A 19,419-nucleotide genomic window follows, 5' to 3' on the forward strand; every position below is an offset into this window, starting at 1 on the left:
CTCGGCTGGGTCAGTAATCATTTCTGTGTGGAGTTTGCATGTTTTCACCGTGTTCGCGTGGGTTTTCTCCACAGTCCAAAGACATGCTGTACAGGTGAATTGGGTAACCTAAATTGTCCATAGTGTATGTGTATGAATGAGAGAGTATGGATGTTCCCAGTGATGTGTTGCGGCAGGAAGGGCGTGCGCTGCGTAAAAAACATTTGCTGGGTAAGTTGGTGGTTCATTCTGCTGTGGCGACCCCAGATTAATAAAAGGGACTAAGTCGAAAAGAAAATGAATGAATGAATGAGCGAATGAAAACAAGTTTGTAAAAAAGCTCATGTTAAGTATTTTTATGACACTTTTCAATAAATTATCATAAGGCAATGCATTAACTAACATTACGAAAAGGCAGCACATTTGTCATGTTTTTTAAATTGTTGTTAATAAATTGTTCATTGTTACTTGTGTAAGCTAAGTACCAATAAAAGCATTTTTAAAATAAACATTTGTAAAAATACATTATTAAAATATACATTTAAAGTTTAATTTGTTAATGTTGATGTAAATAATAATAATAATAGTAACAATAATTACTATTATTATTATTATTATCATCAGCAGAATAATTAAATTGAACAAAATCGACAGTAAAACATTTATAATGCTAAAAACAACTGGTTAAAGATCTGATTTCTACAAAAAAAAAATTAATTATACATACAATAAAATGCTTGCATACATACATACATTTTAAATAGAATGTTGCCAACCTGTACTATTAATATAGTCTACTTATTGCATGACAAAATATCACATAATATAGTAGTTACATTTGCACTTTTTAATGAAATAAACGAATATACTTATATCAGCTAGGGCTACTCTTTTAGATAAAAAAAACACACGTTGAAGTAATGAAAAAATACCTTTGGCCACATGAAACGTCATGATTGAGCGCGCCTTGCGTAGAATCTTATATAAAGGCTATTGATTAGCGCGCACACGCGCGTGGGTCTCTTGAGTGTGATTGTTTGTGATGGACCTGCAGCGTTTCTTCTGCTGCACCGCAGTGTTTGTTTTACTCTCAGGTAACTTTTTCCCTCGCGACTTTTTGTTATAGTCATGGTGTTTTTCAAGATATTTTTGTAATCGTCTTCCTCTTAAAAAAGCTAAATAAAAGGAGCACGCTAGTTTGCACAAGGTCACATCTCGGCCACATCTCGAAACGCGACCACTGATTAATACATAATTTTGTTCTATTTTTTTAGATCAGTTGACAAAACACGTGCTAGCCTACAGTTCAAAAACAATACAGTATGCATGCACTCTTGAAGTTATTTAAATAAAATAAAACCTTTTTTTCGCAAAAAAATGACCGTTTTCAACATTGGTCATAAAGCTTCATATCCTGAAAAATTGTTTTCAGAAGAACCCGCGTTAGCTAGCTAGAGGACTAAAGTATTACTGAAATTTAATTTAAGAATACAATTACTTTATTTAAACAAAAATAGTCATGACAAAAAAAGTTAATTTTTAACTATTTAACCTATAAGCTATAAAAATGCATTACACATATAGTCGTAAATAATCTGCATGTCAAAATAATGAATGTTGCTTATACTTTCAGCTTTACCTGTGCTCTCAGGTGTTGATGGAGGCTGCAGCAGGAATCAGTGGCAGTGTGATGATGGAGCTTGTGTTTCCCACAGATGGCGCTGTGACGGTGCCAGCGACTGCCAGGATGGATCTGATGAGATGGAATGTTGTATGTAGCATGTCAATAATATTCATGCCAATAATTCAGAATTAATGTCAGTTAAAATAATTCAGATCAAATTATAATAATATAATAAAGTGTGATATGGTACATGGATTGACAAACGATAATAAACTTGAGTTTTATACCACCAGTGTGTCAGCCTGGAGATTTTGAGTGTTTGGATGGGTCTGGCTGCGTTATTGGGTCTGATGTTTGTGACGGGGTGACCCATTGTCCCGATGGTTCAGATGAGTGGGATTGCAGCTGGCGTTCTGGGTGTCTTTCGAGTGACTGGAAGTGCAGGAACAACATCTGCATCCCACAGGAGCTTCTCTGCAACGACGCCAATGACTGCGGTGATGATTCTGATGAAGAAACCTGTGGTAAGAAAGACTCTAGAATGGTTAAACTCTCATTATGCACTGTGTAAATGTCATTACTTTAAGTTGAGTTCCCACACATAAGAGTTAAAGTCATCTTCAGAACACAAATGAAGATCTATACATTAGTCAGCATTTGAAGTGGATTTCATCAAAGTTCTTGTCATTCACATTGTCTTTTCTTCGAACAATTTTCATTAACTTTTTTTTTTTGATCCACTTTGAATGTTGACTACTGTATTTCAGTATCAGATTAATTCATGTCAACTTTTCAAATTGCCCTTTTGAAGCTTTAAAAAAAAAATCCCTAGGAAATCAAATATTAAATTCTGCAGTTATTCACCTTTTCTATTTAATTGTTATAAAATTTGCTAAATATTTAGAAGAAAATTAAATGTAAAAAAAATTAATAAAACACATGTCCACTGTCAACACATTCGACTTTCCTCATTAAGAATTTGTCCATCTGAATAGTTAAAAAAAATAAATAGCATTTAGTACATAGTTGTACATTTTGAAAGTTCATGGATGGGGAAAAAACTTTAATAGTGCTTTAAACCTTTTTAGTTATTTTGTTTTGTATCAAAAATAGGGTCCAAGATTCATAAAGTTACTTGTAGTGAAAAATGTCTTCATTTGTCAGATTCTATTTGTTTATTTTATTTTTTATTTTTTGCACAACTGGATGTTGAACTATAATTTTTTGCATTTATTGGAAGCCTTCTTTGATGCCTTCACAATTTGTGATGGCATAGCAGTCAAAATAAGGCAAATTAGCTCATGTATGGGACAAATTCTGGGTCATCTTTCTCTTTCCGTAGTTGCAAGCGAAGTTAAGCTGAATATTACTGTTGTTATCCAGATTTTTATACATTTTTTTTAAAGGAATAGTTCACCCAAAACGGAAAATTGCCATTTACTGGGTCCCATGTAGTTCCAAAAACAGTTAGAGTCAATTTTTAGCCCCCCTCTATATTGTTTTCCTTAAGTTCTGTTTAACTGAAATAACATTCTATTAAACATAATAGTTTTAATAACTGATTTCTTGTATCTTTGCCATAATGACAGTAGATAATATTTTACTAGATATTTTTCAAGATACTAGTTTTTAGATTAAAGTGCAGTTTAACGACTTAACTGGGTTAATTGGGTAAGTTAGGGTAATCAGCAGGGGCACAGCTGTATGAGATCAAAAAGTTTACAATTAATTATTAATCACTTGGTTCTAAATGGTCTCTAAAAGTGAGGGGGACGTCATTGTAAAATGATGTTGTTTGTAGACAATCGGGAAAAAAATTGCTGTAGGAGGCTAATATTATTGAATATAAAATAGTTTTTATAGGCGAAATAAAACAAATAAAACTTTCCTCAGAAGAAAAAATATTATAGAAAATAATGTGAATTTCTTGTCCTGTTAAACATCATTTGGGAAATTTGAAAGAAAGCAAAAAATCACATGAGGAGAATATTCAATTAAACTGTACATTTCTTTCTTCTGCAAAGGAAGATAACAAGGTGTCTTTAACAGGGTGTCTGCTGGGTCTTTAAGTATTAAAAGTTGATAAATCAATTATGAAAAAATTAAGGCCCTTAAAAGTCTTTAGGTCTTGCATTTTGTTGAAGGGTTGTTTAATGTATTTGACTCCAAAAAAAAGCATAAATATATTTATTTCCCTCCTAATATTAGCAATGGCGTGCTCAATCCACGCATTTGGTTCAGGCTGGGGTGCATCCGGCTAAACTCCTCCGCCTGGGTGATTGCAACAAATGCGGGAAAGTGATATGATGCTCTCCACATGTAGCGAAAACAGAGCGAAACAGATGGCAAAATGGGAAAATGTTAGTTTGTATACTCTTGGTTGGAGAAAGACTAGTTTAAACAGTGGCTGAAGACTCGCGCTGAAAACAACCGCGTAATTTATACTTTCAAGCTTTGTTTTTTTTGTTTTTTTGTTTTTGGAGCTTATGAATTCTGTTGCATGGTGTGCTTAATTGATTTTTTTGAACTACAACTGTTTAATAACTACTGTTTGTTAAGTTAAAGGTTTGATAGTGATTAGAACTTGAATTGGCGATAAGGTCTTAAAATATTCTGAGAAGTTTAAGTAGTCCTTAAAAGGTATTGAAATTACTTTTAGGATTCCTGCACATACCCTGTTTAATTAAATCTTGCCACCCATTTACAGCCAAAGTTGGAAGTAAATAGGTGGCGAGATCTGTTTATTTACTGGCAAATTTCTTTCTTTTATGTTTAGAAATTTAAACCACATTAGAGCAACCTTGGGGATGCATAAATAATTGTAGGATTTTAGTTTTTAAGTGAACTATCCCTTCAGAAATGTTAAATATTTGCCTCTGGTTTCCTAGGTTCCTGTGGGAGAATGTCCATCCGCTGTCCTGATGGATCATGTTTAACACCGAGACAGAGGTGTGATGGAGTTGCTCAGTGCTCGGACAGCAGAGATGAACCTCTTACATGTGGTACATAAAGACTCTTGATGTTGCATGTTTACTTATACAGTGTACTTGTCTCTGATCTAGGGCTGCACAATATATTGTTTCGCAGTAGTTACATCACAAGACCTGGAATGCTGAATCAGGATTATAGCTGATGCCACAGTTAAAAAAAAAAAAAAAAAAGATTTGTGGAGTCATTGCAAGGAGTAACCAAAAATATATCATTTGAATGTGTTTTCATTTGTGGTTCATTTCAAGCCAGATTAAGCATTCAGGCACAAGTAATTTATAATTGTGTGTGTGTGTGTGTGTGTGTGTGTGTGTGTGTGTGTGTGTGTGTGTGTGTGTGTGTGTGTGTGTGTGTGTGTGTGTGTGAGAGAGAGAGACAAACACACACACAAACAATGAAGACTATACTGAGTTTATTGCATTTAATTTGTGTACCCCAATCCTTTGTATCTTTGTTCTACTGTATATACCAATGTTTCGTGATTTTGGTTTATTATATTTTATGCAGATGAAATCCCATTTATCCAATCCCAATATGTATTGCAGGAGAATAACATACGTCAATTTTCTATCCGATATTGTGCAGCCTTACGTTGAACATTTATATTTATGCTTATTCATGTTTTTAACAACTTTTTTGTCATTTTTGTAATAGCAGCAGCCATTAGTATTATTAGTATTAATGTTAAAACTATTTTTCAATGCCAAGTGTTTGACTTTTTCCTGTCATCCAGGTAAAAGTTGTCTTGTTGGAAATGGTGGCTGTAGCCATTTTTGCACTGACAAATTTTGGGGAGCTTTGTGTTCTTGTCCTGCTGGAATGACTCTATCTGCAAATGGACGTGATTGTGAAGGTACAGTTATGGAGTTTGATTTGGTGTAAGATAGCTATACATTGCCAGACCCAGATTTGTCTGTTCTTTTTGTATAAAGTATCACTTAAAGAAAATGGAAATGAATTTGGATCCCTTATGTTGGCCCACCTGTTGTCCTTACCTTCCTGAGTCTCCGAAATAAATATAAACAAATGAATTCATATACAATTAATAAACTTGGCTAATTATAAAAAGACAGTGAACAAGAACGTCTTGTATCTGTGATTTGTAGCAATTGGTTCAATACCTGGAGAAATTTCCGTCTTCTGAATCTTGTTACTTTTTGCTCTAGATTGAAAAAAACAAAAAAAAAGCATTATATTGTCATTTAAAAACATTTTAATTGTTAAAGAAATAATGTTTCCAAATTTAAAACTGCATAATTTCGGTTTAAATGCTCAAATGAGACAGAACATCAATGTGATAGACGAAGTTGGATTGCAGGTCATATTAGATTCGCTGGCAATGAGCTGGTTAAACTTCTGTGAAAGCACTACTGTTGTGTGCTGAACAAAATTAATTTATTTTTGATTCATTTATATTTGAATTTTTTTCTTATCTTTGAAAGCAAATTGCTCAGCAATTGTACTTTTTTTTTTTTTTTTTTTTACATAGGTGGATAAAGAAATTTATTTGTTTTTGCCAATGCCATTGTTGCTGACATGGCATTAAATTCCAAATAAATAAATTAAGCGTTGATGAGGATGATGATGTTGATGATGATGATAATAATAATAATAATAATAATAATAATAATGATTAGTTTAAGAAGTTAGGATGATAGCATATATCAAATTCACAATAAATGTTGCAATATTGTTTTCTACTGACGTAGTGATCAAAGTAATATTTTAATGTTTTATAAATTTTAATATTTTAAGAATGTTTGTTGGTGTCTAATGAATACATTAGTGCACTATAAATACATTGTGCAGTAGACTGAAAAAAAGTGGTTCATTGCAAATTGTTGCAAACAATTTATATAAGCTGAGTTTAAACAAACAAATTAAGTTGAACATTACAAATTGTATTTGTTTCTTTAAATTCAGCCCATAAAAATTGTTTGCAGCACACTTATCTTAATTTAGTTACTCCAATAAATATTTATAAGTGTATGTATTAGTCTATCCACTGTTAATCCATTAGACTTCAAATTATTTTTTTATGTGTTTGAATTTTATTTTTAGTGCTGGTCAAATTAATGGTGATTAATTTCATCCAATATAAAAGTTTTAAACATAATTTGAATGGATGTACTGTGTGGGTGTATATGTACACATATAAAAACACATGCATGCAAATATTTGGGAATTATTTGGGATGTATTCATTTAAATACGTGTATGTAACTATTTTGTATAGTTTTGTTTCTATGCATGTGTGCATCACATTATTTATATACTGCACACATATATTATGTAAAATCAAACTTTTTTGGATGCGATTAATCATGTTTAATCTTTGCCCATCACATTTTTATTAAAGTAGATCTTAAACCATTTTATTGTATGTATTGTTTGTTCATCCTTTTGTTTATAAACCTATATTTTTAGTTTTAAGTTTAAGTGTTTATATATATATATATACATAAACATACAATTTTGCTATGACATTTTCATTAAATGCAAATAAATTATTGGCAAAAGCTCTTGCCAATAAACTACTTAATGGTTACTATTAATTTATGGAAAGTAGGAAACAATTTGAATAGTTTTTATTGTTCACTTAATATGGATTGTTTTGTTGCAGATGTCAATGAGTGTGCCCAGTCTGTTAGTCCCTGTATGCACTTGTGTTCAAATACACCAGGGTCATATCGGTGTCAGTGCGCGAATGGTTTTAAACCTCTTGGCAATGGCTCTTGTGAAGCCCAAGGTAAATAACACGGTCTGTTTGCTGTTATTGTTAATGTCAAACGTGTACAAAAATACTAATATCAAATTTGTTTCTATAAGGGCCTGTGATGAAGATTTTGACCACAAGGAAGGGTCTCGTCGGGTTAGTGAATGTAAAGACCAGAGTGTTTGAGCCACTCTTTACAACTGAGACTGAACCTGTAGCCATGACCTCTGATATCCAGAGGAACCTCATTTACTGGGCTGATGGAAATGGAGGCATCTTTAAGACGTATAACCGGAAGAGTACAGTTCTGTATTCAGGTTAGATGAGTCACAGTTTGCAGATAAATTGGTGTATAAATGCTTAAGGTTTGACATGGAATTAATATATTTTAAAATATTTTAAATTTATTTTTATAAAGATAATAATGACAACAACAATAAATGTTTTATTTATTTATTTATTTCCATGCACTTGTCAATTGACACAATGCAAAGTATTTTTACAGATGTTTTTTTTTTTGGTGATGTTAATTAATAAAAATATTAATAATAATAACAATAGCAACAACAATAAATGATTGTCAATAACATTTATTATTATTATTATTATTAGAGCAAAAGTTTGTCAAAGGATGATGATAATAATTATAACAATAACAATAATAATTTTTTATTAATAACAGAATAATAATTTGTTGTTAAGTGTTAGAATTTGTGTTAATTGTGTTAATTGTGTTAATTTTAAGTGTTAATATTTTATTTAATTTTTCATGCACTTGTCAATTGGGCTTTGGGTTTTCTAGGTTTTCAAAGACATTTTATTTCAGGGTAATGTAAAACAAAAAATCCAACATACAGAAGTGTTTTATCATCATTGGTTGTTTATTAATTTAGATTACAATACTTATTTTTTAATATCATTTCTCAAATTTCTCAAATAAAATTTTTTACCTCCTGCACTAAACCAGAAGTTTTCAACTTGGCAGCTTTTAGATGCACCAAACTTTAGTTTTAATCATCAACTTCAGTTTTAATCACATTTATATTGTATATAGTTTTTTATAGATTGATTTGTTCATGCATAATTAGCATGATTATGCACATTTTATTATATTTAATTTAATTATAAATATTCACTCATTGTAAATACAAACCTTTATTTTGTACAAGATTAGTCGCTGTTATTCATTTAAATGGCACTATTTGAAACCTGTCTCTAAAGTATGGTCCAATTTTTGTGCTATAAATGCTCGGCTTGATCTGCTGAAATAAAACCTGTTATACTTTTAAAGACTATTAATAATGTTCACTTGCGTTTGGAATTTTGTTGCTGTATATTGCCAGACACATTTTCATCTGACCATTTTGTCTAAAATCCCACTTGAATATTATGGAAATTAAATTGGGTTTCTTTTGTTGACTCATCTGTGCTTTTTAACCTCCCAGAAATAAATATAAACAAATAAATACACATTTATGATGTAAATCATAACAAGATATTGTTTATAATGTTGCACTCTATTTGGAACCAGTACATTTTTTTGTGCTAAAAATGGATTCAAAGTAGTGCATATATAATTAATGGTTATTTTGCATATTTAATCAATTTTAGATAACTTGTGATGCAAAAAGTGCTTATTTCTTAACATAATCAGTCCACAGTGGAAGTGTAGTGCAAACTGTTAATTTTTACCTAAGCAGTGTCATTTCTTTAAAAAAAAAAATCTACAAAAACTTTCATTAGGCCAATGGGGTGTGAAGAGTCTTGCAGTCGACTGGCTCACTGGTCAGCTGTACTGGACGAGTGTTACCCAGAAAGCCATCTACACAGGTGCAGCTGATGGCAGTGCTGTAGGCATGTTAATGTCAAAAGGAGTGGACCCAAGTGATCTAGTCCTCAGCCCGATTGAAGGGTAAAAACTGCTCTTTTTAAATGTGTTGCTGCTTTGATTAGCACAATTATATCTCACTTTTCCCCCCTCTTCGTAGTTTTATGTTTTGGATGAATAAAGGAGTGAATGGAGAGATGACCATTGAGAGGGTTGATATGGACGGAATGAATCGGAAAACGCTGGTTTTTGTTACTGCACAGCTACCGAGAGGCCTTACGCTAGATGTCTCTGCACGACGGCTTTACTGGATCAGTGTGCACAAGATGGTAAGTAACATTTGGAGAAGCCACACCACAGAACATCACATTATTTTCAGATTCATCAGTTTTTCTATATTTTGCCAAGCAATATAACTTACAGAAGTAGGCCAAATGCACAAACAACTAAAAAAATGAATGGATTAAATAAAAGATAAATTAATAATACGTTTAAATAGGTGGTCTAAGATAGGATAGTCAAAAGTATCAGGTCTTTTGAAATCCTTTTGTGTCAATTACTCGGGTCTTCTTCGTCCATTCACCTCACTGTTCCCTCTGTCCGCCTTGTCACCATGGGGAGCAGATCCTTCAGCCACTCTGCTCCTCAGCTTTGGAATTCACTTTCTCATGATCTCCGTAATTTAGACTCTTTCACAATTTAAGTCCAGACTCAAAACACATCTGTATACAACAGACTATTCTCTTTGACCCGATTGCATTTTTAAAACTTGTATTATATTCTATTGTTTTATTGTGTTTTTATTTGAATTTGTTGTTTTAGCTGTCCTGTACGGTGACCTTGAGTGTCATGAAGACCCTTTAAATAAAAAGCATTATTATTAGTAGTAGTAGTATCCACTTTAAAACCAATCAACAATGTGAATCTTTATTATTATTATTATTATTATTATTATTATTATTATTATTAAAATTTTAATAACAAACAGGCAAATATGAAAAAAAACAGTGAAAGTAACAATGATTGTAACTTAACAGAGCAGGTTAAACAATATTATAAATGCATATAAAACAGCAAAAAGGCACTCATTAGAACATTGGATTAGAGAGGTTCTACATTGCATCTATCTTGAGAAACTGAGGTATTGTTTTAAAGGATAACTAAACTCTTAACAGAACATGGAGACCAATACTGTCTTTCATTGAGAACCTTAACTTTTCTGGACCTGCTTGCTAGAAGTTCAAAAAGGAGAAAGAGAGGCTTTTAGTATCTACATATAAACATATATTTATTATTTCTATATATTTATTCATTCATTTTATTTATTTGTATATTTTTTCAATTGGTTTATTATTTATGTGTCTTGATTTATCTTTGCATATTCATTAAAGACTTCAGGGAAACGGGGAGAGGTGGGAGATGCTTAGAAGAGGGTAAAAGAGTTTAGCTTTGATTCAAGAGTTCTGCAGTTTTCTTGTTTTTGTTAAATATTTGATGAGATCTCTTTGCTGATAGGACTTCTATTTTTCATATACATTATATGTTTGTATATTTAAAAAAAAAAAAAAAACGATAAAAATATAACAATAAAATGGTAAAAAAATATTTTTAAATAAAAATTAATAAAACAAATACAGCAATAGGACTTTTATATACATGATATTAATTTCTGTCCATCTGTGTTTGCGCTTGAAGGGTGGTGAAGCGATGAGCTTATCAGCCAGTCACAGGCATATCTGTTGAGCATGTGAGCACATTAGCCAGTCAGCAGTGTTTAAGTACATGGTGAAATGTTAGCAGGAATTGGAAATGTTAAATATTTGGCACTGACTGGTACTAGGGCTGAACAATACAGATCGTTTGAGCTTCGGTATCATGATGTGCGTTTCCGCAACAGTTACATTGCTGGATTAGATTATTAATTAGATATTAAAAAGCTATTGTTTTAATCTTATTGTATAAAGTTCTTTATACAATGATGCTCATGTTATATTACATTTGATTAACTATTTGCACTGCAATACTGTTAGACTCCACAGAAAAACAAAGCACTGTTTATTTCGCTTTAGTTTTTGCTCTGTCATATTTATATTTGATTGTAATTAATTTTATTATATGCAGATCTCCCTAGTCTAACCATTTAAATCTTCTGGTGAAATTCATTTCATAATATACATCACCGCAAAACAAAACATTGCAATTTGAAATTTTTCCAATATCGAGCAATGGGAACGATGTCTGTGCTTTTGACAATCGTAGTATAGCGAACAAGTCTATTTCAACCAATATTAATCAGTTTTATGGTATGTTGACCAGATATCATTGATATTTATTTATGAACATCATGTGTTGTAAACTGAAACCATTAAATTTGAAAAGTTTTATTAATTTCTCATTATTTTAAACTTAAAAACTATAAAACAAAGTTTACATTTGTTACTATAAAATATGTTTTCAGGTAGTTACTAAAGAAATGTCTATATAACTGATATTTGTCCTATTTATTTAATGCATTTGTTTATCTTTAATTGATAATTTCAGTCAGTTGAGAGTGTCAGGACAGATGGCACTGGGCGGCACACCTTTTGGGATGTGTTTCAAGGAAGTCCTGCTCAAGCGCTAGCCGTATTTAATGGTTGGTTTTACTGGGCCGATGACAAACGACTCTGGCAAGCTCCTCAAAATCAGCCTGCTGCCAAACAAAATGGATTCATCATAAAAGCGTCTCTTCCTTCTCTGACCGTCTACCATCCACTTCAGCAACCCCAAGGTGAGTTCATTTCTCTATTCACATTGAAAGTGGTTACACCGTTTGCTTCAAGCTTAAAGTAAATCGCGTTTCCTTCATATAGGTTTTTCAGCGTGTAAAGGCTCAGGCTGCCAGCTGTGTTTGCCCACTAAGAACAGTGACACTGGATTCACCTGTCTGTGTCCGGAGGGAGCATTGCCCATGCCTTATGGATCTTGTGAAAGTGTGTTGCTTATTTAGTGTCTTTGCATTTCAGTCATCAGTTGTTGTTGTTTTTTTATTTACTTTTTTTTTTTTTTTTTAAATCATTCTCAGATTTTAAGGTTGCTTATGCAACGTCCATGGCTATATACAGCTTGGAGTTTACAGGGAGGACTCCTGTGAAAACTGAACTCTTTACATCAAATGAAGACATCCAGTCCTTTGACATGTTCTGGCAGCAAGGATTGGTGATTTGGTCCAATGGCACGGGCCACGTAAAGACTAATATGCCCTCTGAGGACTTGTCAGAGTACATTCTGACGTTAAAACCTGGTATGTTGTTTACATTTCACTATTTCACTATTTACAAGGCTCCTATTGAAACACATTTTACTGGACTGTCCTGCTTTTATGATTCAATAAAGAAATTTTATTGAATGAACTCTCTTAAAGGTGCAGTAGTAGATCTGACAAAATGCTAATCTTTAAGCATATTAGCTTTGGACTGCAGGGGAAGGACTGTTTCAAACCCACGACTCCTGAAATCGCAAACGTGTCAGCAATACGACAGCAGACAACTCACTAGTTAATTTCCTTCGGAAGTTAGAAGTGTGTGTAGAGGTTGGCTCGGCGGCGTGCAGGAATTACACTCATTACTAAGCCACACTGACATGCTATTTCAGAGCGAATATTCAGAGTAGCATGGTTAAGAAGGCTGGGCAGAATAGCACTATTTACTGATGTTTTGCTGTTAAACTGAATATAAATCTACATTATAGATGCTGTAAAGTACCTTATGAAACTGAAAATAGTCACCTTAATCTTTCACTGGGAGATTTCAGTGGCTGAACAACACGTCTGCATATAACCCATTTGTAACAACATCTGCGTCAGCTCTGCGCGAAGCTAAAATAGTTTTAAAACAGAACATTACCTGTCTAACAGAAATATTCAGTTATGGTGCCATCCCTCCTTCAGCGGCTAAAGTAACTCCAATATTGATTCAGAAGTATAAAAATTTTCAATTCAGCATTTGATTTTGCAGTGACTGTCTTGTGTATGACTAAGCGTGCACACGTTAATGATGGACATGCGTAAACAGATGCACTGAAGCCCAAATCTACATTTGTTGACACACAGTTTGGACTACTTATCGGAATTATGGGAGATGTCGACCTGACTATTTAATTGGATGATTAAATTTTTAGTTTTATGCCTACCAGAATATAAAAATACATATAAACACATTTAGATCATTTACTGTAATCATTACTATTGGACTGTGAAGAGACTTTCAACCAGCACAACAAAAATGTTTCTGAAGACAATCACCTACTGCACCTTTAAGGACATTTTTAGCAAAGTGACACCAGAAAAGATTTTAGATTTATAATTTTTTTTTTTAAGATTTATTTATTAGATTTTTTTGACAGTTAACAAAGTAAAAAGAGACAATAACAGTACAAAAAAAAAAAAAAAAAATATATATATATATATATATATATATATATATATATATATATATATATATATATATATATATATATATATATATATATATATATATATATAAAACAGTACAACATTAATAAAAAAATAATAAATAAACCACACTATAATCCTCATATTGTGCGACAGTATATGACATGCAAAAACACTCTATGATGTGCATAAATCAATTTTTAAATTGAGCATATAAACAGGTCTGTACCAGACGTTGAGGTTGACAGCATGGTGTATTAAGTAAAATAAACAGTAATTATAAAATAAAATAAACAAATAGAAAAAATAGGAAAAGAAATTTAAAAAAAAAAAAGCGAGAGAAAAGTGAATGTATTAAACTAAATAGGCTGGGGGGTGGCACATTCTTAAAACTTGTGGTTTTATGTCAAGAAAAAGTTGTATGTTTGTGCTATATCAGCAGCACTAATACTCAACTGGAAGCACAGATCAAAACAAAAATGCAAGAATGGCAACCATTCACTCCCCAGTAATTGCCTCAAGTCTCAGAGATTTGACATGTTCCAAAAAAGGCAACCAAATATTAGAAAATTTGACCACTGAACCTCGAAGACGGTTTATTTTTTTCTAATTTAACATAGTTTTTATTTTATTTATTTTTTTATCATGTATTATCACAAATTTAATTTATGTATTCGTTTGTTTATTGATTTTTTTTAAATTTTTTTTATTGTATATTTATTACTGAAATGTTCCTGCCATGAAAATAGCCTTTGTTGCTGACATGGCATTAAATAAAAAATACATTACATTACAAGGCTGCTATTATGCTTTTGCAATACACATATATTTTATAATAAGTTTAGTTGTGTATTTTCAGCCTTAATCTCCTGAAGATGTTTTATTTAGGAAATCTTTAATCAAAAATCTGACCACTCTGACTGCTGAATTTGCTTATAGCCATTGTCTTTTTAAATGTTTGGAGTGAGTAAAAGGTTAGAAGAACTATACACAAATGAAGAGTAGCCCTTTCCCCATACTCGGTATTCCTTTTCAGTTGGAAATGCATCAAAATACTGGAATAGAAGTCTGCAGCAATTTCTGGTTCATGCAAAGAACTCATTTAAATGTTTGTGAGATGCTGCTTCCAGATGGTGGCGGAGCCTTTTCAGCTTCTGCATTGTTGTTCTGGCAGCATGCAAAACATGTTTGGTCAGTTTAAACGCCTGATTTACAGTCAATGCGTGTGTCATTTACATGCACATACGATCACTCTCACATGCTTGTGATATCTCTGCTTGTGACAGAGTCAAAGCAGGTTGATTAAACTTGTCGTAATTGTCAAATATTGCTCTGCAAAGAGCAGAACTAGTTTGAACTTGTCTATAACTTTACAAATGGCCATGGAATCATCAGTGGCTTACCATGTGCCTGTGTGTCAAGCATTTAAAATATTTTAATGCACGATAGGGTTCTCAAGATACTGGAATTTGGTACCAAAAGATACTAAAATTTAAAAAAAAAAAAAAAAGCCCATTTCCTGCGGACATTTGTGCGCTGTCGAGCACGTTCTCATATACTGCTTATTTGACATTGTTCACATGCTCAATAGAAATAACTGTGATTGGCCATCTAGTTCACTGAACTCACCTCCGTTTATTGAGTGTAACCACAGATACAGGGACCCAGGAGAATTTCAAAGCCGATATTCATCTGCTCGTACGTCAGCTTGTAGACAAACCAGCTGCTTGACGTGACTTTGAAAAGCTCCAGTGTCCCTGGATCTGTGGTTACACTCCGTAAACAGAGGTGAGTTCGGTGAACTGAAGACCTTCATGGCCTATCACAGTCATTTATGTTGAGCACATGAACACAATGGCAAATCAGCACTGTTTACATGAACATGCTCAACAACGCTCAAATGTTTGCAGGAAATGTACATGTTTAATTTTATTATCGATTGGTACCAAATTCCAGTATAGTGACAACGCTAACGCACAGCAGTCCATCAATTGTACTCTATTACACAGCTGTCTGGAATTGCTTATTTTGACTGGTAAGTCACTGATTAATTTGTACTTGGAATCATCTTGCCAATCAATACATTCACATCCATATTTATGCTTGTCTGTCATGCTATTGTTTTTTACTCTGGTGTCACCTTGTGACTAAAAATTATATAGGTTAGTGTATGCTCCATTCAGCCATTTTTAGTTTTTGTCAGCTTCTCCTTTACCAAAATAAACTATTAGTGCTTAGAACTATCTTTGGTTTTTTTTTTTTTTTTTTTTTTTTTTTTTTTTTTTTTTTTTTTTACATTTTGTGTTAAGTAATTAAGAAAGTAAAAGTGCATCATGGCACTTAGCAGAATAACGCCCTTCAGTTTTATACCCCATGTTTCATTTCACATCGGGCTGCTGTTAAGGCTGTCAGTCTTTGTTTTGCGATAACCACCTGATTTTATATCTATTGATTGAAGTTGCTGATGTGGTAATAAACAAACAAATACTCGTTACCATGGCAGAGAAAGATCAGTGTGCTGAAACTTAAGAAATGCATGCAAATATTAAAAACACTAGCAATTTAAGAATGGATTCAACGGTTTGACATCTTTGAAATCTTCACAATGTAAATGCAAATAGAGAAGACTCGCTGTAAATTCTCAACACATGCAAATTAAGAAACCCAATGCAAATCCTTACAACACAATAGCATGGACCACAATAGTAATGTTTCAAGGGCATCAACTGAAAAAAAGTTACAGACCTGGCTGGAATTTGCTTATTGTGCAGTAATTATTGATCGATATTGCAGGTGACCTTAAATTGATGTGTTTTGTTGTTTTTTTATACTCTAACATTCCATTTTGTCTTTTGCATATTATTAGCCTAAATTAAGTGAAAATTAGTAACTGTAAAACACGATTGTAAATGGCTAAATTACCTGTATGTCCTCAACTAAATATTTGAAAGTTAATGCAATTAAATACATGAAATTAATGATTTTGTTGTTGAAACAAGATCAAAATAAATGTAGATCATATTTAAACTTATTCTGGCACTTAAGGCTTTTGATGGAAAGGACAATAATGCTCATACAAAGTGCTTACTGCACTTGTTTCTTTTGTTTTGTGCAGATTTTGTGTTGTGCAGATTTACAGCATGTTTGCTATTTGTCTTTGCATTGTGAGGACGTGCTGTCAAACCGATGAATGAGTTTTCTTAATTTGCTGTTATTTATTTTTATTTGCATGTGTTATTTTGCACCTCTGCCACCATACTTTACTAATAGGATGTATTCAAATAGAAATAAGTAATCTTCGAATTTAAGCATTTTGACCTTTGTTGTATATACAGTAGCTTTGAGTTTGTATGATGATTGTGTAAACAAATCAAATTAATTCCGATTTATTTTGTCATTTAGCATGCATCATCAGAGTTGACCAGAGAAATGGAAATCTGTATTGGTTGGCCTGCGACGAGCTTTCCATTGGTGTTTCCACCATTGGCCCACTTGACCAAAGCATTTCCCGACAGTTATATCAAGGAAGATCTGCAATCCAAGACCTGTTTGTGGACTGGCAAAGAGGAAAGCTGTACTGGCTCGAGGGCCAGCAGATTATGAGAATGAAGCTGGGTCTGATTGGTGGAAATGCTGAAACCATTTACACCTTTGAGGAGGATTCCATTGACCGGATTGCATTTGACAGAAAAGGGAACAGTTTCCTTTGGACCACAGAGACTTGTAAGTGCCCTTTTCCTTTCTGAATGACCCATTTCTGTTTCTCAGCTGAATGTTTGATTGTTTGCTATAGACCTGCAGGTTTTCAGTCTGCTCAAGATGAGGAAGTACTCTGCTTCTAAGGAGTGGGTTGTTCCTGGCTTCATCATGTCTGCTTATGAGCCCTACATGGTGGCTTTGTTCAACAACATCCTGACCATTTGGAATCGCAGAGATGGTGCTCGTGTTTCAGGAGTGGCGGTGGAGAATGGGGTTGTTAGCTTGTCTGTTGCTCTTAGGGAAGTCCAACAAGGTTTGTAATATTCTTGTGTGGTTTTCCTTCGTATGTTTTTGTGGTGTTTATTTGTTTTATTTGTGGTAATTTCAGAGATAGTGACCAAAGATGTGCCTCCTACTGAAGTCACTTGCAAAAGTCCTCAAGTCTTTTGTCCAGGATCAACAGTGTGTATCAGCCGATCTCAGCGGTGTGATGGGAAGAGAGACTGTCCAGATGGGTCTGATGAAGTCTCATGTTTGCACATGTGTGCAAAAGCAGGTATGCTTTGACGTATTCACCTTTTTTTCCCCTTTTTTGAGTTTGTTGAATCCTGTATAACAGACTTTTTATAAAGGCTCTTGGGCTGCTTATAATGCGTTTTAAAATAAATGACTTCAATGAATTCATGCAGACTTATTTTTTAAAAAGCCAAATATTTTAGTTCACGAATAACGTGCATTTAAATGAATAAAACCACGCAAAAACAAAATGAACAAAAGCAGAATTGTTGCGAGGGGGCATGTAGCTCAGAGCAGGAGGACTTAGACCCCATTTACACGAATACATTTTAGTTTTAGTGTTTTAGAATGAAAACCCTCCACGTCCGCACTGGCATTTCACCTAGAGTTTTTTTTAAAACAACTGTCTACACTACATTGCTGAAAACGGACATCACGTGACCACACACACACTGTTGCATGCTTCAGCGTGTCCGCACGTCTGAGCTCTAGGCAGTCAGCGGATGCTATGAGCACAACTCCCCAGGTGAGAGCAGCGTATGTTGGACAGTTCATTAAAGATCAACTGCTGGATCTAATCTCACTATAGTTGTTAAACGTGATATTTAAATCATAATGTCTGTCCAACTACTCTTGTCTTTTTAATCTTTTACTTTTTCTCAGGTAACCTGTTTGGCTGAGTTCAAAGATATGTTAATATATTAATTTATATAACCATGTAATTAGAGCTGTGAACCTAAACTAGTCTCACGGTTCGGTTACGATTATCATGCCATCGATTCGGTTCAATTCGATATTTCGGTGCATCACGGTGCATTGACGGTGCTTTCCATACACAGTTTTATATTTTCTTCACAGCAGCAGTTCTTGTATTAAAATGTATGAATATATTTATATACTATTTGTAATACAATTTTGTCATTTAATACAAACAGTCAGATATATAAACTGTACCTTTAAACAAAACGAGCATTTAGCAAATAATATAAACAAATATAAATATCCAGCTCAATTTCTGATCCTTGTCTAGTTCTTACACCCCTTTGATTGGTCACACCCTCAAAAAAAAAAAAAACGGTTGTGATTGGCTCTTGTGTGCTGCGCTCTTTACAGATGAGTGACACTGATAAGCGGCAGGCGGCAGCGGCGATCTCACAGCTGATGTATGATAGACACGGTGGAGAAATCTCTGCAGACACGCACTCGTTTCTGTATGCAAAAGTAACACTGTAAAACAGACGAGAAGAGAAGAAAAGCCACGCCAGCAGGTCAAATGGGCCACTGTGTGTGTGAGAAAGAGAGAGACAGAGCGAGAGAGAGAGAAAAAGAGAAATGGAGTAGGCTACTTTCATTCTCTCGATCTCAGTGAAATAGGGGCTATTGTTGTATATGTCAGTGAAAGACAAACACACACAGTGAAATTGTGCATAGTTTACGAGTTTTAAGTAGTTAAAGAGCTGTAAATACTCGCGCTCGCCTCTCTCGCGACAGAGCGCATATGAGGTAAATGACGTCAGTAATAATTGGTTATGATTATTACTGAACCGATACCGAATTGTCCGCATCTGCATCGCAGTGCACCGAAGAAACGATTAATTTCGACACCCCTACATGTACACTTATTCTGCACATTTGACT

General features: G+C 33.5%; 1 protein-coding gene across 2 annotated transcripts in view; it reads left to right on the forward strand.

Annotated features, from left to right (window-relative positions):
- Positions 1–989: 989 nt before the first annotated feature.
- si:dkey-88l16.3 overlaps positions 990–19,419 on the forward strand; it is a 74,451-nt gene continuing 56,021 nt past the window's right edge. Inside the window, exons 1-15 of one of the 2 annotated variants that reach the window (XM_073914494.1) lie at positions 990–1,073; positions 1,613–1,750; positions 1,897–2,127; positions 4,492–4,605; positions 5,325–5,444; positions 7,214–7,339; positions 7,420–7,623; positions 9,050–9,218; positions 9,295–9,463; positions 11,676–11,904; positions 11,987–12,106; positions 12,199–12,417; positions 16,969–17,289; positions 17,360–17,578; positions 17,654–17,821. In XM_073914494.1, the coding sequence (XP_073770595.1) occupies positions 1,022–1,073; positions 1,613–1,750; positions 1,897–2,127; positions 4,492–4,605; positions 5,325–5,444; positions 7,214–7,339; positions 7,420–7,623; positions 9,050–9,218; positions 9,295–9,463; positions 11,676–11,904; positions 11,987–12,106; positions 12,199–12,417; positions 16,969–17,289; positions 17,360–17,578; positions 17,654–17,821 (2,599 nt within the window). In that variant the 5' untranslated portion in view covers positions 990–1,021. The remainder of the gene's footprint in view (positions 1,074–1,612; positions 1,751–1,896; positions 2,128–4,491; positions 4,606–5,324; positions 5,445–7,213; positions 7,340–7,419; positions 7,624–9,049; positions 9,219–9,294; positions 9,464–11,675; positions 11,905–11,986; positions 12,107–12,198; positions 12,418–16,968; positions 17,290–17,359; positions 17,579–17,653; positions 17,822–19,419) is intronic. The other variant, XM_073914495.1, reaches the window with a different exon arrangement.

Source organism: Danio rerio, chromosome 10 (assembly GCF_049306965.1).
Source record: "Danio rerio strain Tuebingen ecotype United States chromosome 10, GRCz12tu, whole genome shotgun sequence".
Lineage (NCBI taxonomy): Eukaryota > Metazoa > Chordata > Actinopteri > Cypriniformes > Danionidae > Danio > Danio rerio.